This window comes from Bombus affinis, chromosome 17 (assembly GCF_024516045.1).
Source record: "Bombus affinis isolate iyBomAffi1 chromosome 17, iyBomAffi1.2, whole genome shotgun sequence".
Taxonomy (NCBI): domain Eukaryota; kingdom Metazoa; phylum Arthropoda; class Insecta; order Hymenoptera; family Apidae; genus Bombus; species Bombus affinis.
This window is the reverse complement of record NC_066360.1, coordinates 377,948-403,380: the sequence shown is the minus strand read 5'-3', so window position 1 is coordinate 403,380 and position 25,433 is coordinate 377,948. Positions and strand designations below refer to the sequence as shown.

The 25,433-nt window shown below is 35.2% G+C and overlaps 1 protein-coding gene and 1 non-coding gene across 4 annotated transcripts in view; one reads left to right on the top strand and one right to left on the bottom strand.

Moving 5' to 3' along the window:
• LOC126926077 (SET domain-containing protein SmydA-8-like) overlaps positions 1-25,433 on the top strand; it is a 165,257-nt gene that overhangs the window by 110,223 nt on the left and 29,601 nt on the right. Inside the window, exons 1-6 of one of the 3 annotated variants that reach the window (XM_050742185.1) lie at positions 2,789-3,274; positions 3,366-3,556; positions 4,133-4,292; positions 12,979-13,233; positions 17,898-18,134; positions 22,916-23,069. In XM_050742185.1, the coding sequence (XP_050598142.1) occupies positions 4,152-4,292; positions 12,979-13,233; positions 17,898-18,134; positions 22,916-23,069 (787 nt within the window). In that variant the 5' untranslated portion in view covers positions 2,789-3,274; positions 3,366-3,556; positions 4,133-4,151. The other 2 variants (XM_050742186.1, XM_050742187.1) reach the window with 2 other exon arrangements.
• LOC126926410 (U6atac minor spliceosomal RNA) lies at positions 8,913-9,017 on the bottom strand. The gene has a single exon (XR_007714543.1). It is a non-coding gene; the product is annotated as a U6atac minor spliceosomal RNA (small nuclear RNA).

Below are 25,433 nucleotides of genomic sequence, written 5' to 3'. Positions count from 1 at the left end.
TGGTTAAGTTTAACCTCGGCGACTTCGTACCACGCAAGAACGAGGAAAGAAACCAAACCAAGCTAGAGCCGAAATTCAAGGGTCCATTTGTAATAACCGAGATTTTGGAAGGAGATAGATATATTCTAAAAACGCTAGACGGCAAACGATCGTATAAAGACAGTCACGACAGATTAAGAAAAATGCCGGACAGTCGCGTTCCCGCTGAGTTGGACGTCGGTAGTGACGGCAATAACAGTGACCACGACGACATGAGTACCTCGATCTCGGAAGATCCTTAGCACAAAGACCGTAGCACCTTACGGAGTATGTTATGAAGCTCGGTAAAGGGGCAAGTGTTCACGCGCTCCATGAGCTATAGAGTTATGAAGCTCGGTAAAGGGGCAAGTGATGTGTTCACGCGCACCATTAGCTATAGTGTTATGAAGCTCGACTAAGGGGCAAGTGATGTGTTCACGCGCACCATGAGCTACAGTGTTACGAAGTTTGGTGCGGTCGTGCGATCTAGAAAAACGAGATCCATTGGGGTGCGAAATCGAGACTGGTCCATTTCGCCGTTATGACCCGACTGATAACCCACAGGATGCAACTAGCACTTCCAATACTAATTACAACGTTACTAATTCATGTTCTCTTCTATTCCTTTGGTTGTCAAACCTCCGAACAAAATTTTGTTGTTACACTGGACCCTCAGCTTATTTAGACATTAAGTTAAATTGTAAACAATGTTAATTGTACCGAGACTAACGTTAAGAAAACTCAATATTGTAGCTACACCCGAAGACGTGTGATAGTCAGAATGGCCGTGTCGGAGATGAAAGAACACCGGAACTCCTCCTTGGATTCGCGGGAATACCGTAACTCTGTAACTTAGCATAAACAAATGTCGCTCCGATTGTTCGAGATTTATGATCATGAGCTTGGGCTCGAGGCGACAATCAGTCGCCGAACGTAGCCGCGGTCAAAGGGATGAACGTTTTATCTAACAAAGGCACAAAGTAACTCTATACCTCTCCTTAAAGGAAATAGTCGTAGCGACACGTGGCAGTAAATACTTCAATAGTTTCTATCCCGCGGCCCGCCACACGCAGATTTTGTCCTCCGGTTAAGATGATCGCCGGGTGTCGGCATGCCTTTGCAGTATATGTTTAGCTAACGTGAGGACCCGCTATAGATCTTAAGATTTAGTCAAGCGAAGTCCGTCAAATAGACTTTGTTGCAACTACGGGAAGATAGGAGAAACCTATCTTCCACGAACGTTGCCCCCCCCCCGTCAACAACCACCCTCAAGGGCGGCCAGCATCTCTTTCAAAACGCCGATATGGAGATCGACCAATTAGCAACAGCGCTAATTTCCCTCACCTTTGGAACGAAAGCTTTCTTTGACGAATCCGAGGATCTCATATCCTTAGACCCACCCAATATAATTTTCCTCGACGACATCGTCGAGACGAAGAATCATTCTTTCGTGTGGTCTCATTGACGAGTGACAGTACTATCTTACAACCAGTGAATACCTCACATCTAGTTAACAAAGAGTTAGACTTGAACTGTGCGAGAACATACGTTTATCATCCCGTGACCGCGGATTCGTTTCGAACCTAAGGTCATTATCACTAGTGCTACGAGTGCTTAATCTTGTTAATAAGCCCGTGCTAATAAACTCTCCATTGTATCACGACAATGGCTAATTCTAATGAAAATTCATTAAACGCCCATCTCCATAATTCTGACTTCAATCCGACAAATATATGTGGCGACACTCGACCTCGGAAATTTCCAACGGTTTCGCGGCACGAGGCGCTTTATCTTAAAAGCGCTATGCCGACGAGCCTTAGGTGTCATCGATATCCCTACGGCTCCTTCGCCTAATTTTCGGGAGACCGCATACGTGGTAGTCGTCGCGGACTTCGACAAACGCGCGCGATATCAATGGCTAACAAAGAAATGAATTAGCGTGGCTTTTGAATCAAAGAGATTCAGTCTGCCCCGAGCTGCGAAGTGCGAAGGATTACGTGATACGAGCGTTCGACTTCTTATAACCTCCGTTAAGCACTGGATCGTTATCAAGCGCACTAACTGTTAATTGTGAATTGTTACTTGTGTTAATTGTGTTTGTTGCTTGTTGTTATTGGACGTCAGTTGTTAAGTTAATAAACGTTTTTTGTTGAAACATCTGAGCATTCCTTCTACACCTATCACGACATACCACTTCATATATAATTAATAAAACTGTAACCTTTTTTTCCCTAGTTGACAGTTGAGCTGCAATCCATGGTTCCTTTGAGACTCTTTCAAATTCAAATATTTCAAATATTTCAATTCAAATATTTTATTTGTTATTTTAACTTTTATTAAATTTTTCGTTATCATTCGGAAAAGTATAAAGTCTCTCAATAGTATAATACTATAATGTAATAGTATAATCTAGCTTAGAAAGGTAGCTAGCTAATCTTTTTCGATTTTCAAAGCTATGAAGAGCAAATAAGTACTTAAAAGCACGTAAAATATAGTTCAAAGTAAACATAATGCATATACTCCCAGAGGATTTTAATTTTTTTAATTCTTTAGCTGAAGATTTACTCTGCTACTATATCTAATTTATAAAATTAATGGTTTATGAATGTTAAAGTAATAATATATAACGTTTTATTAAATATAAGATTTATGTGTAACAAAATAACAAAGTATTAACGTACACCGCTCTATTCTCTTATACATCTCAAACTGGAATGAATTCGTTTTATTGCATATTCATTCATTCAACACATACGCAATGCGCTCGTCTCGTGGCGTTTTCCTTTTGTCTTTCTCTCTTTCATTTTTCACACACATCTATTTTCTAACAATAAAGTTGGAAATACGCAACGTGCTGAAGAAGAAAAAAAAAAAAAGAAATAAGAAGCGCGCGATTTTATATATTTTTTTAATACATAGATTCCATTATAAAATTAATATTTATCTTTGCATGTGTAAATCATTCAATGTTCTCCATATTGAAAATGTTTTAGAAATATGGATTGATGTTAAGATGTGTAGATGTACTATGCTACACGCATTATACCTAGGCATATAATTACTTGCGTACATGTCTAGGCACAAGTACTGTTGCTCTTCTCTAAATAGATTCTATTCTGGAAATCAACTTCCTCTCAAGCAATACGCTTAGTTAGTCTATATCATCGTGCAAAAGCGGACGCTTCTTGTTTTAAATAACAAAATAGCTTATCGCGTCGTGTGTTGTACAATTTTTAAATTACTTTTTCGACTAAATGTATATTTGTTTCAATTATTTTTACATAGCTACTTTTTCAATACTAATACTTTTTAAACCCCACATAATTTAATATTACTTCTTTTTTCAGAATTTAATGAATCACTTCGTACTTTTAATTTATAACAGAATATATGTGAGCTAAACTTCTATTTAAATTTTATGTTATATAAAACTTATTATAAAAGTACATAATAGTTATAAGTGAATGAAATTTATTAAATGAAAGAAGATATTTAAAAATTTTTTGTTCGAGTTCTTACGATTAAAAAGTTATTTGTGGTAAGTTCTGAAATCTCAAACTTTTTTCTTCCTTCATTTCTTTTTTCAATAGGATGATGCTTTTAATTGCACGGTTAATCACAATACCGTGTGTTTCATTAAATTTTGTGCATTTTTATATTCAAAATACATCTCTTTTATATTCATATCCCACTTCTAACGACTTCATATTAACAAATTTTTCTATAATTAAATTATATTTTTCCTTCGTCTATTTTTTAGACTATATATTTTAATCGCTTAATTGACAATATTATACGTGAATATGTAACTTAATCAAACTGTGATGAAAATGAAAAAATATCTATTATTTTTATGGAAAATTTGTTTTACTTGCAATATTAAATTTTTTCTTTCGTCATAGTATGTATTAAATATATCATACTAATTCGAAATATTATTGGAATTTCTATATTTTCAAATTATTATTTTATAACGAGAATTTATAATTTAATTATTTAAATCTCTGTTACTATAAATAAGAAATGTTAGCACATAAAATAATATTAAAGTAATTAAGAACATATGAATCATTTTTACCACAACGTATGTAATATATGCATTTTTGTAAATGAGATTGTGACAAGTTTTAACAATGGAATCTCAGACTACTTGTGCGATTTGCGGGAAAAATGCAATTCATAAATGTAGTGCCTGTGGAAATGTGTATTACTGCAGTAAGCAACATCAGAAAGAGGATTGGAGGAATCACGCAAAAGCTTGTAAAAGTTTTAAGGTTAGTAGTTTTCGTACTAATCTAATATTTTCTAGCCTATAAATTCAATTACATAATTATATTATATTAAGTTTAGTTCTTAGGAGAAAAAGCAAGATTACTTTAATGTAATCAAATTTATTATGCCTTGTAAAATTGTTCCTTATGCGTTATAAAGTTTGTACACTATGTTTGAACATTATTTATCACAATTAGAACATGGTTTTTGATTTAAGTATGGTTTCCATCGCCTAAAGTCAATGCATTATTTTGGTTAAGGTTGTCTTATTTATAAGGTTAGAACCTTAGCCGGAATTTGAAAGAAATTCAAGTTCCAGTGCTACCTGAAGTAGTTGTTAGGTAAGGCTCAAAATTCAAGACTACTCTCAATTTTGGAACGAAATTATCGTAATTTGGGGTATAAGATACCCTTGAGGAAAATCTGGAATGGATTTATCACATAGTTGTAGAGAAATTGTTAACAAAAGCCGATGCATTTTAACACAGTGATATATGGCGGATTTAAGAAAAGAGGCTCTTAGTTTTTCTTTTTCTTTTGAAACAGGAAAACTATATTCAAGAACCGTACCAAAATTGGCACTAAATTATATCGAAATATGATGGTGTATTTATTAATTTCTGTAAAACTGTCTTGTGAATGTAATAACCTTTTCTTAAATGCTAATGAAAAGATAAGTTTACGTGCAGATTTTTCAGAAGCTACGCAGTGGTAGCTGATGTGGCAATATCGCACGATATGTTTAGACGTTTGAATAGCGTGCGACGATTCATTGAAATGTACCAATTCCTTATTGAAGCTAATTATGTACAAAGGATAGTTTGGTATAAATATAATGTACAATTGTTTCAAATTTATATTAAGTCTGAGTCGTATTAATTATCCAATTAATTGTCGTATTAATTAAAATTTGAAGATAAGACATTAAATAATTGAATACTTCTGATTCTAATTTATTTATTACTCTTGTACGATTTTCTCAAGTTTAACCAATTTTTTTTTATAATTATTAATTCTGGAACTGTAATGTCAGAGTTTTACTAAATTTTTAACGACATTACATATTTTAAACAAATTTTTATTATCATATTTTTAACAATGACACTGTTATAAAATTTATAAAGTATATATACGAGTATATAACATTTAAAGGATCTTGGGAAAAAGGCGAATGTTAAACGTAACAAATTTTGAATTTAACATTTTTTCATATGCTGAATTAAAATTTTCTGTGTTTTGTAGTACCCGGTTATAAGAAATTCAAGTATACATCGTATATTAAAATAAAGTAAAGTAAATTAAAGTAAATTAAAATAAAGTAAAGTAAAATTAAAGTAAAATTACAAAGTACAAAATTACATCTTTTTTGCAAAAACCCACTTTTTGTGTATGTTCATCGATTATTCAGGATTGGGTTGTGTTACGTCGCGTGAAGAGGACCGCGCGACGTCTTCTATTGTCTAACCGTAAAGGCCCAAGCGTCGTTAGAGAAACCCTCAATAAACCTAAGGCTCACCATAAACCGAGTCTCATTAGCTTGCAGGAACCTTGAATCCTGCAAGTATTTTGGGTTTATATGTGGTACTTAAACAAGTCATTAGGTCTATTGAGAGTGCTTAAAGATTACGGAGAAAGCTGGTATTTATAACGGGAAAAACTGGTAATTATATGATAGGGAAAACCAGGCATTTATAGAATAGAAATGTCTGGATTTTCCCATGAGTCATGCCGATGGGGTGCTTACATCTCCCATCTTCAAGCGTTAACGTCTTAGCCAATGGATAGCGCGGATCCTTGTTCTCACCTTTCCTAACTAAACATGTAAGCAACGAATCCGCGTTCTTCGTTCAAAGGGCACACCCATACCGAGCTTTCCTCCGTAATCACATCAGAACGAACATCAGAGTATTTCTTCGGCTCCCACGGTGCCTAGAGTTCCTGCATTTCCTACAACTCTCACCGTTCCTACGTCTCTAAGAGTTTCCATCATCTCTCGCGGTGCCCACAAGTCCGACTGCTCCTATCACTCTCTCATCTAAGAATAATCCTTCTCTTCATTATCTGTATCTTAACCAACGGCGTTACTACTTGTGTGATTGTATAAAGTGTTGGAAATATATCTACTTTAACTCTATGAACCACAGTGTTATACTAACTGAATCACCCCTATTATCCTAACCGAAATCAGGGGATCGAACTATTCGTGGTGTCGATTATTGCAATCGTAACGGGAATTTACGACTCCCGTTGACGCGTATTCTAACGACCGCGTCTCCCCGCGATAGCTCGAAAATACAGGTTGCGTTATCGGAATGAAACCTTTTGCATCGTCAAAAGATAGTTGCTTGCCGATCGGTCCCGCATGCAAAATTTCTCAAATTTGTGCAATGTTAACTGTTGTCATTGCGAAGAATTACTTGTTCACTAGTTTCTAACTAACTTTGAAATCTCGTTTCTTAATATAGGCTTCAACTCCTGCTTTCATCGCAGGAAACATTTTTCTACGGATACATTTTCGAGCATAAGTTTCTATCTATCACTGTTTACTATATAATATTCGGAAAATCGGGACAAGACAGCCTATTATTTGCTATTTTTCATTAATTAATAAAAGATAAGAATTGAAATAAATAACAATTAGGTAGAAATAAGTTACCGCCTTATTAATGACAGCAGAAGGTATTTTACGTTAGATTTTTAATATCGAATTTCGCTTCACGAAAAAATGTCATATAAAAGACTTTTTGTCACAAACGCTCTGTAAGAGAAAAATCTCGCCGACTTCGAAAAGCGCTGAAAAGTATCAAATAATTTTTATCTTATATGTATTTTATTTTTACACATATGCAACAACTCATTCACTGATTAAACAGCATATTGAATATATTACAGCCTTCTCTAAGGCGACATAAAATTAAAAATATTATTAATACATAGCCCAGTTCCATTTCTAATTGTATAACATCAGTAATTGTAACGATTGGATTTTAAATTACACTCCCCGCCAAAAAGATAGCCCAGGTGTGCTATCTTTAATTACTCAATGACGCGTGTAAAGTTTTTCGTCTGTAACGCATAATATCGAAACATTATGAGCTCAGAATATGCGGTTCGTTGAGAATATTTAAAAATATTATGAGGTTTAATGTGTAACAAAAAAAAATGGTTTTATTTATTTTATGAACAAAATGATAGCACATTTACAATAAGAAAATAATAATCAATATAAATTGTAACTAACAATAATTACTTATCAAATATATACACTTATTTAATAACGGGTACATCCTCCTTTGTTTTCTATTACTTCTATTGTACGATTTGCCATCGATTTATATAGATTCTGGATATAATTTTGACTTAACGTATCCCATTCGCGTACAATTGCATTTTTTAATTCTTGTACGTGTTGATACTGCTTTCCATTCGCATATACGCCGTGAACAAGTTCTGCCCAGCAATTTTCAATAATATTCAGGTCCGAGGAGCGTGCGGGCCACGGCAAAATAGATATATTATTTTCATTAAAGTATGATTGGACCAATCTTGATGTGTGTATAGATACATTATCTTGTTGAAAGATGTAATCAGTTCCAGAAATGCGTTCTGCGTGATTATTTATTTGTTCTTCGATTAAATTTATGTATCAAACACTATTCATTCTCCCATCGATGAACTTGATACTTGTTTTGCCGAAATAACCGATGCCGGCTCAAACCATCACGCTCTTTCCTCCCATTTGTCGTCGCATTGCTGACATTGTCTCTTTTCTTGTGTCATGAAAATAATATTGGAACCCATCAGGACCATCCAAGTTAAATATTTTTCGTTTGAAAATAGTACCCTTCTCCATTTCTTTTTCCAATGCACTCATTCTTTTGCAAAGCGTAAACGTTCTACTTTATGTTTCGTTGTTAACAAAGGTTTCTTTTTCAATTTTAGCCACTTGATATTTTTGCAGGATAGTAGAACTCGAAGAACACTTGAAACACTCGCACTAACATTAGATTTTTCCGTTACTTGCTTCGTTGTTAACTGCGAGTTGAAAGCTACACGCAAAATTGCTCGCTTATCACGATTGGATAACGATGACGGCCGTCCAATACTTTTCCTTCTACCATAATCTTCAACATTTTTAAAGAAATTGTGTATTACTTTACGACTTCATCTTATTAGTTCCGATATTTTTGTTACTGGGGAAATCCTCATGGACACCCTCCCCTCGATTCTTCTGGTCAGCGGTGGGGTAGTGTCGGACTTTACTTACTAAATCTCCACGGTGGACCATCTGGAATTCCAGCTGGAATGCCCCGGGACCTCTTTCGAAATACTGCGGGAGCACTCTTGTGTCTTCTCCTGTCTGAGGGAGTCGTTCCTTGGTTAGTTCGGGCATTAGGAGGGATCATCCCTCTCAACGCTATCCCTCCTTGGCGTGTCGGCCCCTATGATCACCTAGGGCGGCGCAGGGTCGTTCTTTGGCGCGGAACTCTGCCTCTCACCCTCTCCTGCTCTGTTCGTTCCTTTACGAGCTTTACGTCTTCGCAATATGAGCGGACTGCGAGGAACTCTTGTTGCCCCCTCAACATCGCTTTCACAACTGAGGAGGGGTCTAATCTCCCTCCAAAAACATCTGGTAAGTGTCGCCGAAAGGTGATAGTGCCTTACCATTTATATATGTTCCATCCTTGTCTACGGGAGTGATAAACGTCTCTCCTTTCATATTACACTTGCTACTGATAACTGTTGCTGTTTTAGTTCAAGAATTTGCTTTTCTACAGACTCGTTTAATTTTTTTCCACGTCCCACATAATTACAAATTTATATAATATTATACTGTAATATTTACTCGTTGATAGATCATGAACTACTAATTTCTAAACATATTAACAGAGTGTGCTATCATTTCGTTCTTAAAATAAAATAATTTTTTTGTTACACACTAAACCTCATAACATTTTTAATTATTTTCAACGAACCGTATATTCTGAGCTCATAGTGTTTTGATATTATACGGTACAGACGAAAAACTTGACACGCGTCATTGAGAAATTAAATATAGCACACCTGGGCTATTTTTTTGACGAGGAGTGTAGTAACGAGCTTGCTATACATACAAGTCCATTAACCTGTATACTATTAATACACTGAGCGTAATTTGTATTCTCACAGATACAAGTAAAGTTTTTCAATTTGGCCACTATCAAAACATGTTCTTGATGACTTTGTGTCAAAATATCTCACAATTTAATACAATTAAATGTAAATTTGCTGAAATTTGAATTATATAAATATAGAATTGAAATGTTTCATTATACTGAAAGTATTTTATTGAAAAGGTTTCAATATACATATTTAATATGCTATTTAGTAAGTAAATGATCGTCACTATCGTTACATATATGTGCCAATAAGATATAAATGAAATGGAAATTATTTCAATTATGAAATTATTAAATAGAGATAGAAATTATAATTGACACAATGGAAATAACTTTTTACTTTTAAGTGCATTTTGAAATCGGTAATATTTTTTTGGAAAAAATTTTCGATCAGCGGAGCAAAAGTATTGGCACGCTTGAAAAATAAGTTACTGCGTGAATTCCACTGAAACATTTCCGCTGTTGGCACACCTGTTATGTCGCAGCAAGTTCCTTCATTCAAACTGATCGTTATATTTTGAAGTAAATAAGAATATTTTGCGCAAAAAAAGAAAAATGTGAATAACAGGAAATAAAACAAATGAAAAAACAATTGTTAAAAGAAAGACTGCATTAAATTTATATGAGCAAGGAAAATCTTTTTCGGAAGTAGGAGAAATTATTAACAGAAGTCGTTTTACCGTAAGAAATGCGATTAAATAATTCCTTGGTAAAAAACATGTGACAAATGCCACACGAAGCGAATGTCCACGGAAGCTTAGAGACTGAGAAAAAGAAAGATAATCAGTATAATAAAAAAAGAACCTAAATCTATATCCTCGAAAGTAGCTAGATTAGTAAAAAGTGAGTCTAGCGGGGAAATACACCCCATAACAGTTCGAAGGACACTTAAAACTGCTGGATATGAATCGCAAGAGTTGCAAGACGAAAACATGCATTGCGAAATTAAAAAAAAAAGGATTGAAATTCACTATTAGTTATGTACACGAAAATACTGCGTTCTAAGATGAAGTACTGTTTTGAGACGAAAGCAAATTTAATGGTTTTCAGTGTTATTTGGCAAAAACCAAATACTGAATTGATGAAAGAAAGATTGTCCAAACTGTTACCCGAGGAGGTAAAGTAATAATAATATCCTGTAAACGAGCTTATTTTTATTGGAAATACCATGGACAAGTAAGGTTATTTAAATATTTTAAAGCAAAATCTAAAAGAATATCCTTCAATCTGGATTGAGCAGTTTGGACAACTTCTCGGACTGATTAAAAGTAAATAATTGCAGTAACTTAAACTCCATGTGAAAATAAGCAAAAAATGTAGAATAAAAATTTTTCCTAAGATGCTTCCTTCTTTGCAGAAAAATAAATTAGAAAATTGTTGAGAATAGTGGATCTTAATCGCCGAAATAAATGTATAGGAACAGTTAGATTATACTTAGAATTGATATCAAAACAGTTTCACACTTATTTAATATGTGATTTACAAGATCTTCATCGATATACATTTGCACGCGTCTCAGCACTCTCTTTGTCTCACCATCTTCTATACCATACTACTAACGGAATAGAGACGCTGTGCACGCATATAATTCCACACACGCATACTCATATACGTGTGTCACTACTATACGGCCAATCTAGTCTAGCACACAAAATTCTCAATATCTCGCACATATCTCAATAAAATTATATCATGTGCCTGTATCAGACGTGCTAGTAATTAAATACATTCAAACTCCATTTCCTTGAAAATGGGGCGCGGGACCGGAAAATATTGTTTAACATTTTTTTAATTATTTTCACGCATATAATAATCTCGTGTTGATTGTTTACCTAATCGCCATTTACAATTAACCAAATTAAGTGTACTTAAGTATACTTGACAAAGTTTGAAATTCAATTTTCTCAGGAACGAAGCATCGTATGAAAAAATTTTACTTTATATTTTCGACTTATTGTTTCGTGCAGAATCAGCCCTTGTCCCGTCGTACTGCGATGTCCGACCCACCCTGTAGACGACCGGCAACTAATTGTGTCATGTGCGCTGTTACGGCCGCACAATTATAGGCAAAATTCACTGATAGTTTTTTGCGAATATCTCTGGAGTTATTGACCGATATTTACATATACAGGAAAAAGTTATGCAAAATGTGGATCTTTATAATAGATTCAAAAATCATCAAAACCTCGGAATCCAAAGCTGCGATGAGATAAAAATAAAAAAGAGTGCAAAATATTACATAATTACCATATTATATTATATTAGGACCCAAATATTAAATCAATTATTTGTATATAATTTGTTGTTTATAAAGATGTTTAGTAAAAAATGTTCTGCCTCGAATCAAATTCAAATACCCTATCGTCTGGCTTAGATAATTTTATCTAACTTTGCGAGTCTTGTAATTCGCCATTCGCTAATATGCCTTTAGAGATAAAGATACTATATTGGGGTGAGGATACTCGTCGGATGACGCCTGATAATTACTAGAGTTTTATAAATGAATGTTTTAAAAATAAATTTTATAGAGGAACTGACATGGAATTGGCATAAGAGTGCTTAAAAGCTTATGAAAAACCTTGTGTGAAAAACCGTTCTAAATCTCTATTTGAAAAATCTCCTTGGTGTAATTAAAAACATGTTCGTCTCTTTATATCAAATAACAAGTGTAGACGTTTATTTAATTAACAAATCAATTAGCGATCTTACCTTTCTGGATGGTTCGCGTGACTCACGAATAACTGTCCACAAAGGAGAGTGAATTAAATTCAAAGAGGAATTCCGTTCTTTAATTGCCGATATATGCGTGTACTAGGCACGAACACAATATCTCAGAACGAAGCAGACGAATTAGAATCCGTTACAATACCAATTTGAGTAAAGGAATAAATAACCCCAACCTAACCCCAATCATTCAACAAATGTACGAAATAGCCAATAAAATGAATCGCGCACTAGAGGATAAGTAATGCTGGTCAGCACTTCTAACTAAAGTCTTCGATAGTATATGGTATGTAAGATTGTGTTACAAACCATTAGGGCATGTTTCCATAAGAAAGTATAGACGGACATAAACGTAGAAATTTTCTAAGAAAGTGTCTTAAGAGTAATTTTATATACGCTATACACAGTCGGTATCTCAACATTCATGGACATTAAAGTATTTGTGTTTGCTGATAATACCAGCTTTACCAGATACACATTCAGTTTCGTAAATAACAAATGTGATATTCTAACAGTGTATGAAAATGAGGGGAATAAAAGGCTTAACGTTATCCAAAGTAAATGTAACTACATCGTAGAGATACGAGAGACGAAGCTCTACGAAACTAAAACTATTAGAAGATTATACAAGGAATATGAAATTGATCTATTAAATAGTTTTATAAACATGTATACGGACTATAATCATGGCGCAATAGCATCTCAATAAACATTGTCATTCGCGTGCTACCAATCTTAATTATTACACCACTTTGGACAAATTTCAAAGAAAAATTCGAAATTAATTACGTACCTCGTTTTACAGTTAGCGGAAGATTCCTTATTGGGTCGTCATTGTATAGCCACACGAAATATCAAAGTTGGGGAAATTGTTTTGAAAGATGATCAACCTCTGATAGCAGGTCCTATGTATAATTGCGCTCCTGTGTGCCTTCGCTGTTACACGGTCTTGAATGAAAGCATTGCAGTAGCTTGTGGAAAATGTGGTTGGCCTCTCTGTCAAGATTGCAAAGACCATGGATTAGAGTGTAATTTTTCTTCTACTCGCAGAGATCATAAGGTAATTACACTATTTCATTGTTAAGATAATCTAACTATTTTTATTTTTGTAAGCTAAACACTAATCTGCAAACCGTTTCTTCCAATACTCGCACTTTTTGAAACCATCAGTTTTTTTAAGAACATCAACATTCTGAACAACTTCTTCCTATATATAACAGCAACTCAACTTTTACCGTATACAGCGTTTAAAAATATTGTAGGATCTTTACTACAATTAGTTTATTTAAAATAAATGGATTAAACAGATGTTGATTAAACAGGAAACGATGGTTGTTTAACGTAAGCTAATCACAATAAATTATAATTAAGACAACTAAATAGTTGATTTGCCACTCTCGTCACTATGGTTCCATCGCTCTCTCACACGCGGACTACACTCTCTCGACAACGCAATTCGCATTCCCTAACTTCTCGATTTACACTCTCTGGCTTCTCAACCAACACTGACTGTTAATTCGTCTTTGTCCTTTAGCATCCCTTTGTCTCTCGTCTTAGCCCCACCACGCACGTGTTCCGCAATCGCTTGTGGTTAGGGTCACGCAGGCCTCTTACGCGAAACTATTCGATTAATGTCGAAACTATTCGAAACTGTCTTTCGGCACTTCGGCTTTCACGCGACATTGTTTATAGTTCGCCCGATATCTCTTAGGCCTTTCGTCCACTATACTGCAATACGCGATTTGAAAAGTGATTTCTGTGAAGGCCTTGATGAAAAAATAGATGAAAAGGATAACATTTTTATGAATCAGGCATGCGGAATATGTTTGACACGCTAATACCAAATTAATGTTGGATTTATACCGATACATAATTCTCACGAACCTTCTAATTTGATTAATTGGTGATGATGTTCCTGCGACTTCTATTACGAGTAACAGATTTACATCTCGCACGCTTGTTTCCATCAACACTTGCGTATACAGATCACGATAAAACCATTGTAGCTTCCTCCTGCTTTGAATAATGCATCGCAGATCGTTTGTCGATACACTGAGAGATCTAACAGTTACCAAATCCTTGAATATCTAGACAGAAATAGTACATTTGTTCCTGTACAATTTCAAATTGACGATCGACCTCTTGTTATCGCTGAAACCTGTAATCTCGCAGGAAGTAAATTCCATTAATTAAAAAATATTAGAATCCGAGATCGTTTGAAAATCGTACTATTGTACGTGGATGAATATACAGTAACGTTAGCTATAACATACAACAACAAAAATTATTTATGTATACGTAGAAAAACATGGGTTACCTGGAAAAGAACATATGAAAGAATATTTATTTAAAAAATGTTCATCCATCTAAATCGCCACTTGAAATCACTTAAATTACGTAAGGAATATGTCTCGTATTATGCATAGACAGAGAAAATATTTAGATGGCCTGCTTTAAGTGTAACACCCTGTATATCGCATTTCTACTGGTTAACTTTTATCAAGTTTTCAATCCAAGCGTAACAATTGTCTGCAGTAACAGATCTAATCCAACTTGAATTTAAATTCATCTAATTGTAATATAAAATCAAAGTAAAATCTTAGTAAAATCAAAATTCTGATCAATGCGTTTACATGAAAATCAATAAGTATTAACAGAAAATATTAAAAAAACAATAATGATTTTTAATATACAATTCAAATAAGTATAGAAGGGGTTGTTACTTGTGCAGAGAATTTTGGAATAATCCAGAATCGGGAATGTTGCAGAATTAATCGTTAAAAGAGTGCATTTTATTGTTTTTTAAGATGCAAATGTTACTCCTGTTTTTAAAAGAATATTTTCTAGCTTACAATTAATTTATTTTATACTGTCTTAATCCTACATAAATGGACGATATAGCACTGCAATGTGTGACGGATAATGCTGCTCCCTATGCAAGCACATTGGAACGAAGTGTTTCATAACTAAATTATAATTTTTCTTAAAGATATGATGCATATACTGTAACTATAATAATTTACTTTAATAAATGTAGTATCGTGGGCAAAAGGCCTAAGATATCGGCCGAACCGTAAACAATGTCGCGAGAGCCGCGGCATCGTCGGGTACATCAAGGTGTCGTCGGTCCTTTCAAGTGAATAGTTTCGTGGTAAAGACCTGCGTGACCCTGGCCACGGACGTTTTCGGGACACGTGCGCGATAGGTCGGAAAAAGACAAAGAGATGCTAAAGACAGTGTGAGTTGAGAAGCGAGAGCGAGCGAGTGCGGAAGCCGGAGAGTGTGAATCGGGAAGTCGAAAGCCGAGTATGAGAATAAGACGTACGACAGCATTGTAATCATTTCGTTGTTTTGAATATTTTTTATTAAATCAAAACATCATTACTTGTCCTTTCCTCTAAAGACCCATTAATATACTACATAAATAATAATACAATTGAGTGTGATATATTTTAAAGTACGGTACGACACATAGACCCACGTTACAATTTTCACACTCATAACGCGATAGTGTCTTTCAAATTGCTCTTATTTTTCTATTTTGAAGCGATATTTTAAGGTTGAAGATTCTGAAAAATTATAAGAATACGGATCGGCATGTTAAAAAGAGCATCTAATAATGGTATATTTATTTTAATGAAAAACAACAATTCATACCTGACACTGGCGTACCAAAAACAAAGACTATATATTCTGTCTGTATATTGTTAACACTGTTATAAAACGTTGTGAAGGCAAAAGCGTATGAAGCAAGACAAATGAAATAGATCATTTAGTTCAAACGGTGAGCGAATGAGTCAGTAGAGTGATAATATAAGATGACATATAATATGTAATATAATATAAGATGTAATCTCATAATATATATGTCGGATTAAAGTCAAGATTATGGAGATGGGCGTTTAATGAATTTTCATTAGAATTAGCCATTGTCGTGATACAACGGAGAGTTTATTAGCACAGGCTTATTAACAAGATTAAGCACTCGTAGCACTAGTGATAATGACCTTAGGTTCAAACGAATCCGCGGTCACGGGATGATAAACGTATGTTATCGCACAGTTCAAATCTAACTCTTTGTTAACTAGACGTGAGGTATTCACTGATTGTAAAATAGTACTGTCACTCGTCAATGAGACCACACGAAAGAATGACTCTCCGTCTCGACGATGTCGTCGAGGAAAACTATGTTGGGTGGGTCTAAGGATATGAGATCCTCGGATTCGTCAAAGAAAGCTTTCGTTCCAAAGGAGAGGGAAATTAGCGCTGTTGCTAATTGGTCGATCTCCATATCGGCGTTTTGAAAGAGATGCTGGCCGCCCTTGAGTGGAGGTTGTTGACGGGGGGGCAACGTTCGTGGAAGATAGGTTTCTCCTATCTTCCCGTAGTTGCAACAAAGTCTATTTGACGGACTTCGCTTGACTAAATCTTAAGATCTATAGCGGGTCCTCACGTTAGCTAAACATACACTACAAAGGCATGCCGACACCCGGCGGTCATCTTACCCGGAGGACAAAATCTGCGTGTGTCGGGCCGCGGGATAGAAACTATTGAAGTATTTACTGCCACGTGTCGCTACGACTATTTCTTTTAAGGAGAGGTATAGAGTTACTCTGTGCCTTTGTTAGATAAAACGTTCATCCCTTTGACCGCGGCTATGTTCGGCGACTGATCGTCGCCTCGAGCCCAAGCTCATGATCATAAATCTCGAACAATCGGAGCGACATTTGTTTATGCTAAGTTACAGAGTTACGGTATTCCCGCGAATCCAAGGAGGAGTTCCGGTGTTCTTTCATCTCCGACATATATAATATAATATAAGATAATATAAGATGACATTCGCAAAAACCACTATAGTAGCGCATCGTACCGAAGAAGTTGATTTAACCCTTCGCACTCGAGGGTTTTTTCGGTCAGACGTAGCAGCAACTTCGGATGATTCAGCGTATACAAGACGCGTGTCTTACAGCTAGCGTAAAATGATTTTATATACAAATCAACTTACAAAAACATTATACTCTAATAATTTATCTATATTTACATCTTTGAAAATATGATTTCGTAATATTCTTGAATATACGAAATTCTTCTTTAATATAGTTGATCTCATTTTTCAACAGTTCAAAATCAAACATCTTCGTTTGAACTAATTTCACTTCCGAAAACCACTTTTTTGGGGTTCCTAAACTATAATACTTTTGCCATGATCGTCAAATCCGAACTAACGTTGGAGACGTTGACAGTATCATAGTTTCGGAGTTGGGATTAAATATTTTATCTCCATTTAAAAGTCTAATACTTTACACTTCCTGACAAAGAACAAAAAGAGCTAAGGAACCAACTTACGAACCAATATTGGTGGTGACTGAGAGTTGCCTTTTGAATGAAAAGGTTTAACCATACTCGTCCAAAAGCACAAGATTCATAATTTTAGAGACATTCCAGAAAATATGTTTTTAGTGAACAACTTTAAGAGCTGTTTCCTGTCTCTACGGGTAAATCGATCGTCGATAAAAAATTTGTGTGAGATATTTTTGATTGCATAATAAATACGCAAAGTTTCATCAAAATCGGCGTGTCATTCTCGGGTGATGCTTCTTGTTCGATTATTGCTATTTCTTATGTCAGAAGAAACTCTATAGCTATTCTTATACATTTTTATCGGTAGATGTATGAAAGAGATTTGTTAACATTGTATACTGATATAATAATGTAATGTTTCAGGTATCTATAACTGAATTTGGCCACCCACATCCAAGTTATCAATGTATAACTGTCATAAGAGCGTTAGCATCGAAGGATGTTAATTTGGAATCTTATAAGAAATTACTATCGCTCGAAAGTCATTACGATCGAATAAATTTCCATGAACTGTCAAACACTGTTCGCTTTATTAAAAGATTTTTCAAAACAGATGATATATTGGAGGAGGAAATGACAAAAATCGTCGGTATCTTGCAGGTAGAAATTCAATCAATATTTTAAATCTGCGTTATAAATATTAAGACGAATAGAAATGTCACATATTCGATAAATATTCTCGAAAAGTATGTTTCCGTAACGTATAATATTCCCAGATACAGTCAATACAAAAAGTATTTGTACAGAACTTAACTATAACAAAATTATAGTAGAACATTTAGTACACGTTTGTAATACATTTCGTAGAGCGTTTAGTAACTAAATTTTAACAAATAGAAATTATATATGTATTCCTAGAAGCCTACAAACTAATTTTCAGAAAATAAGTTTTCTCACAAAATAATTTTCTATCTCTATTGTTCAACTATTAATAAATATCTAGAAAAATATCTACGCGTAATAAATATTTCTACAGTTAGCGCTTCATAGCATAAAAGACAATCTGCATCAAAGTGCAGAGAAAATAGGTTTGAAAAACGAACAATATTCGGGAACACTTAAAATATCTCCACAATTCCTAGATATAAACATTATTGAAAATATATGGGACCACCTAAAACGCAAAATATAGAGTCACCATATTTCGTCTGGAAATGATTCAATGAGGACACTTTTACAAAAATGGAAAAATATTGTAAGTAGAATCTTTGTCAATCTGACAAATTCAATGCCACGGCGGTGTCACGACCGACATACTTCAAATTCGATGGACCGATGATGGAGATAAAGATGTGGCGACCTTGGCGACAATGTATATCGCCGAAGTGCCTAATGAGTCATCTATATCCCAACGGTCCTTCCACCGAATGTTGTAGAAGCGTGGCAACGGTCACGTATGCCTACAGGGTAGTGGGGATATTGAGGGATGACAAACAAAGAAGAAACAGATCCCACAGAAAGTCAAATTGTAAGAGCTTCGGTCTTGGAAAGTCACGGCTGGTGCTCAGAACCAAATCGCAGTCAGTGTAAACTCAGAGTACAAGAAATAAATTCTTTTGTTTTTTTGTTACCTTATTTTTTTTTCTTTTCGTTCGAGCTACCCCTTTTTTTATTTTACGTGACAACGGCTTCAAGTCATAATAAAATCAAAAGGAATCTGCTAAATATTAAAATAATTATACTTGTCTTAATCATTTTTTCCCTTGAACTATAACTGTACGAATATTTATTACGCATATATTTTTGCCATTTTTTAGATATTTGTTAATATTTTCACGGAGAACATAGATATCCCCGCTTTATTTCATGAAAATTATTCTACAGACTTGTAAAAATGCGTATATAACTTTTATTTGTTAAAATTTTATTAATAAACGATGTTCTACAAAATTTTTGTTGAAATCAGTTATTGTACGAATACTTTTTACGTCGACTGCGTGTGTGTTTACAATGACAAAAGCCGTTTAATGCAATTATCGGCTTCTGCGGATTTGGACAGCGCACAATTTTAATTTCTAAGCTCTATCATTTTTAGCAAATGTACAAAGACCAACAAAAATTATGTTGCACTATACTGTATAGACAACAGTATCAAACATTTATTGAGTTATTATTTATTGTCGTCTACGTTGTCTATTGTTGCTTATTACTAAACAATTTTAATAAAGGAAGATAATGAACATAATGTACACTGCGTATATCTCACATTAAATAACTGCTATAGGGTATACATTCATATAATGTTCACATATACTAACGCAAGCTCGAAGTAACAAACGAGAAGTACTGAAAAGGTAGGAAAAATTGGTTTATTAATTTATATTATAATTTATTTTTTTATTTAAATATTGTTAAAATATTAGCTTATTAGACTATATTATAATAAAAAATTATTTATTAAAGTAATATTAAAACTATAATTCGCTGACTATAAATTAACACACAATTGAAAACAGATTTAAATTACCACGTTGAGTAGTTCTTTCACAATAACTTGGTTTCGTTGTCATAGTGCCGAAATTAAGTTTTATAATATAATTTAGTATCTTCAACCAATTTGTACTTTTTATATGATTTCTGAACGTGAGCGGAGTATCTGGTTTTGTGCTTATCTTTGTTCATATTGTCTAAGTTTAACGCATTTGTATCAACACCTTGTTAGTCGTCAATGGATGGTTGTTGCAAAACATAGGTATATTGCGTATGCTGATTCGTTAGTTTTATTTCAGATTTTACCGTTGTTTTTACATGGTTGATAATAATGTTTCCGTGTTTCCGTTAATTAGAACATATTCTAGTCAGTTTGCAGCTTCTTTAAGAATGACATCCGCTTGTTCGTTGTCAAGTATATCGTAATGGAATAAAATTCAGATAGTATTCGTCAGTTTCTGTATGGTACTAAGAAGATTTTATTTAATGGTTTTCATTAACGGTTTTTTAACGGTTTCATTAATGGTTTTCATTATTTTCATTAACACGTTCACGTCGGCGTGTTTAATTATGTTGTTAATTTTCCTGGTGATTTAGTTCCTTCAGTTCGTTAATTATTGAACTATAGTGTTGGTTGTAGGATGCATTCATCTATGTACTACCTTACAGCTTCTATTCTTCTTTAGTTGGTAAGTGTAGAAGTTTGCATTCTATCTTTTAATACGAGAGTAAGTTCTCTATAAATTTCAGGAGTATTAACTTGGACTTTGACCTGATTATCTTTCATTTGTTTGAGAGTACAGTCATCATTGGCTATTTTTTCCATTAGTTCCGTGAGTGGCTCTTTGACTGAGCTTCGATTTATATTGGTGAAGATTTTGGTAGCTGCTTTTCGATGGCAGTTGTGTTGCTTCCTATAGATTTGTGGCGGCACTCGACCTCGGAAATTTCCAACGGTTTCGCGGTACAAAGCGCTTTATCTTAAAAGCGCTATGCCGACAAGCCTTAGGTGTCATCGATATCCCTACGGCTCCTTCGCCGAATTTTCGGGAGACCGCACACGTGGCAGTCGTCGCGGACTTCTAACAAACGCGCGCGATATCGATGGCTAACAAAGAAAAGAATCGGCGTGGCTTTTGAATCAAAGAGATTCAGTCTGCCCCGAGCTGCGAAGTGCGAAAGATTACGCGAAACGAGCGCTCGACTTCCTATAACCTGCGTCAAACATTGATCGTTACCAAGCGTTGCTAATTGTTAATTGTCAACTGTTGTTAATTGTTGTTTGTTGCTAGTTACACCGTATTAGATCGCGTCTCAGTGTGACGGCCGCGTTCCTGCCCGTTACTCCTCGGTTTGAGGGGAATACGCAGCAAAAGTACAAAATGTGTCTTGACTTCTCGTTTACGCATCGTGTTTAACCTGACAGATCCTTGAGTTAATGCTTGAAAGCTTGAGCTCTGAGACGTAAAGACCTGTTTCAGATATTAATCAATGGATCTGTGTATATAATTGATACGGTTACAATGTAGTACAATAGCACTTCCTATAACGCGAGATATACGTTCCGTTACGAATTCAAGAGTGCAAAAAAATATAATTAAGTATGTCGGGTTGGCGTTAAGATTAGAGTTAGGGTTAAGGGCGTGAAATGAATTCCTATTGGCGCTAGACGTGATCATTATGCAATAGAGGAGATATTTACTAGTGCAAATATGACTATGATGGAATTGGACAAGTAATCGCGATAATTAGATACTCGAGAAGCTAATGACAATGATCCTAGGCTCAATAACGAATCCACGGTCAACGGGATGACGAACTCTACTCTTCTTTAGCGTCTAAGTTGTACTCAATGTTAATGCATAGGGCAATCACTACGTATCCGAGAGTTACTTGAATCGTCGTCGAGATCGTACCGGAGAGTAACTCTCCGTCTCGACGATGCCGTCGAGGAAAACTATAATGGGTGGGTCTAAGGACATGAGATCCTCGGATTCGTCAAAGAAAGCTTTCGTTCCAAAGGTGAGGGAAATTAGCGCTGTTGCTAATTGGTCGATCTCCATATCGGCGTTTTGAAAGAGATGCTGGCCGCCCTTGAGGGGAGGTTGTTGACGGGGGACATCGCTCGTGGAAGATAGGTTTCTCCTATCTTCCCGTAGTTGCAACAAAGTCTATTTGCCGGACTTCGCTTGACTAAATCTTAAGATCTATAGCGGGTCCTCACGTTAGCTAAACATACACTACAAAGGCATGCCGACACCCGGCGGTCATCTTACCCGGAGGACAAAATCTGCGTGTGTCGGGCCGCGGGATAGAAACTATTGAAGTATTTACTGCCACGTGTCGCTACGACTATTTCTTTTAAGGAGAGGTATAGAGTTACTCTGTGCCTTTGTTAGATAAAACGTTCATCCCTTTGACCGCGGCTACGTTCGGCGACTGATTGTCGCCTCGGGCCCAAGCTCATGATCATAAATCTCGAACAATCGGAACGACATTTGTTTAATCCAAGTTACAAAGTTACGGTATTCCCGCGAATCCAAGGAGGGATTCCGGTGTTTTTTCATCTCCGACAAGTAAATATGTAGTCTTTTCTTAATATGACAAAATAATATGCGACCCACAATAATAACTGTTCACAATACCAATTGTAAACAACTCTTTATGGCACAAGAGTTAATGCAAAACTGCGCGTCGAGTTAATTCAAAGACTTACATATTTTTATATTAGAAAAGAGTCATTTGCTGCAGCTTCTTAATCGCGTTATATGGAAGCATTGGCGTAATTTTTAGTCCACGTTAGAGAAGCATCGTGTCATACGGGATCCGACTATATATTATTTTCAATCAGCACTCTTTTAATTATCTTGATCAAATATAAACATATCATACATTCTATGGGTTTAAAAATAAATCTAAAAAAATATGAATGACAAACACTTAAATTGCAGGTTAATGGACATGAAGTTCCGCTTACTGATCCACCATACGTAGCAGTTTACGAACTGACATCATTACTTGAGCATAACTGTAAAGCAAATTGCTCGAAAAGTTTCACTGATACTGGAGGGCTGATTATTCATGCTGCAGTACCGATTGCAAAAGGTGACTATATTATATATATATATATATATTCTATAAAGTATAGTAATATACAGGTGTAAAAGAATTTAAGGGGTGATTTTTGAAGAAAAGTAAAGATGGAAATCAAGAATAAAGAAATTGCGTTTTCAACTTTGTTTTTTAGTTATTGTCAGTTAAAATTAGCTAAAATGCCCCTGTACGCATGCAAACCGCCTCACATGGACGAGAATAGGTCAGCTTGAGCTGCAGGCCGCACAGCGATTCGTGTCGAACGATATGTGTGCAGCAGCTTACCCGGTACAAGTCGTAGAGAAGAAGATCATGACATTCGAAGACGTAAACTATCCCGCGCAACATTTTGTGAGAAAAATCGTAGATTAAAAGTATTACACCTGTCTACTAATTAAAATCCATAACAACATAAAACTCATGAAATTTTCAAATAGAAAAAATTGATGTCTCCTTTAATTCTTTGCGTTCATAAGTAATTAATAAATAATAACACATATAAACAACGTTTATTGTTGTTGTTACATGTTACACAGGAAAACCACACACGTACCACAGGTGTCCAGGCTGTACATAGAAAAATTGCAACGAAAATAGCAATCGTTTTATATTACAGTATGTGTTCAATATATGCTCCATTTTCTTGGAAACGAAATACACAATAAGCACGGTACATACAACACGCACTATATACATTACACACTTCACACACCCAAATCACTCGCGTTGGAACTAAAAAAAAGATTCAAAAAATAAAAAGAATACAAAAATAAAGGAGATAAAAATATTCAAAAAATTAAAAGTGAAGAAGCTAAAAAAAGACTACAGCGGAATAACTTAAATCTATATTAAATCTACAATTAACCCCAGCTTTATGTTTATACAATTCTCCTAACAAAATCACTAGAATATGTTACATAACGAGGTAGCAGTGGAGAGTTCGTTCAGAAAAAAGTTTACGATATTCTTTACCAACACTTTCGTTTTCTTTGTATAATTTTCTCGAAATTAACCAGGGTCAGACAGGATAGCTGAGGTGCTCCTTTCAAAAGTATTGTTGGTTATACCTACTGAGAAAACGAACAAGCTGCTTATCAGAAACTTAAAAGAGTTATTCAACGCAATAAGTATAATTTTTTATTTGCTGCACATTAATTTGTGTTGACATTTTTATATATATGTCGGGTTCACATTATGATTAAGATTAGGAACGTGAAGCGAATCTTCATTTGGATTAGACGTTGTTATGCAATAGAGAAGATATTTACTAGCGTAATTCCGATCATTAGAGAATTTGACAAGTAACCGTGGTAATTAGATACTCGAGATGCTAATGACAATGATCTTAGGTTCAATAACGAATCCGCGGTCAACGGGATAACAAAATGCGCTTTTTTCTAAAGCAAAAGTTGTACTCGACTTGCTCGTCTGCGGTACAAGTATTACTAAACCAACTCTTTGTTAAAACGTAGAATGTTCACCGAGCGTAAAGACGCTATGTAACTCGCTAATCAGACCTCACGAGAGAATGACTTTCCGTCGCGGTGATGCTGCAGTGGGAAACTATGATGGGGTGTGTCTCAAGGTGTCGTCGAGGAAAATCTTCGTTCGGGCAGTGAGGGAAATGGGCGTTGCTGTTAATTGGTTAATTTTTACGTTGTTGATTAGAGAAGGATGCTAGCCGACCTTGAGAGAAAGTTGCTAGCGCGAAGCGTCATCCGTGAGAAAAGCAGATTTCCCGTAGTAGGTGATAGATTTAGGGACTGTTAGGATAAAGACTGTTTGTCCGTTTGAAGGACCTTAGTTAACTAAACCCTAAGATTTATAGCGGCTCCTCAGACTAGCTGAACATGTACTGTGAAGATGCATCGACATCTGATAATCATCTTTCTCGAAGAATAGGGTCTGTGTGTGGCGAGCCACGCGACAGAAACCGTTGGAATGTTTACTGTCGCGTGCCGCTACAACTATTTCTTTTAAAGAGAGCTATAGAATTACTCCATCCCTATGTTAAGTAAAAGCGTTCATCCCGTGGCCGCGGCCACGTTCAGCGACTTGTTGTCGCCTCGAGCCCAAGCTCGCTATCACAAATCTCGGACAATTGTAATTGAGTTAAATTATAGAGACTAAAATGTTGGGGGTTTTCCGAAGAATTCCAAAGGGAAGGCCCCGGTGTCCTTTCATCTCCGACGTATATATATCGGAATAGAGAGAAAAAACGCATGGGTGAACGTATTATAGAAATGCTTTATTCAGAAATGTTAGAAATTCGAATTTCCAATGGTTTTTATTCGATAGAATAATGTATTGATAGATGTATTTATTACAGTGGATGAAACAGAAAACGATGATTATTTAACGTGAACTTAATGCAGT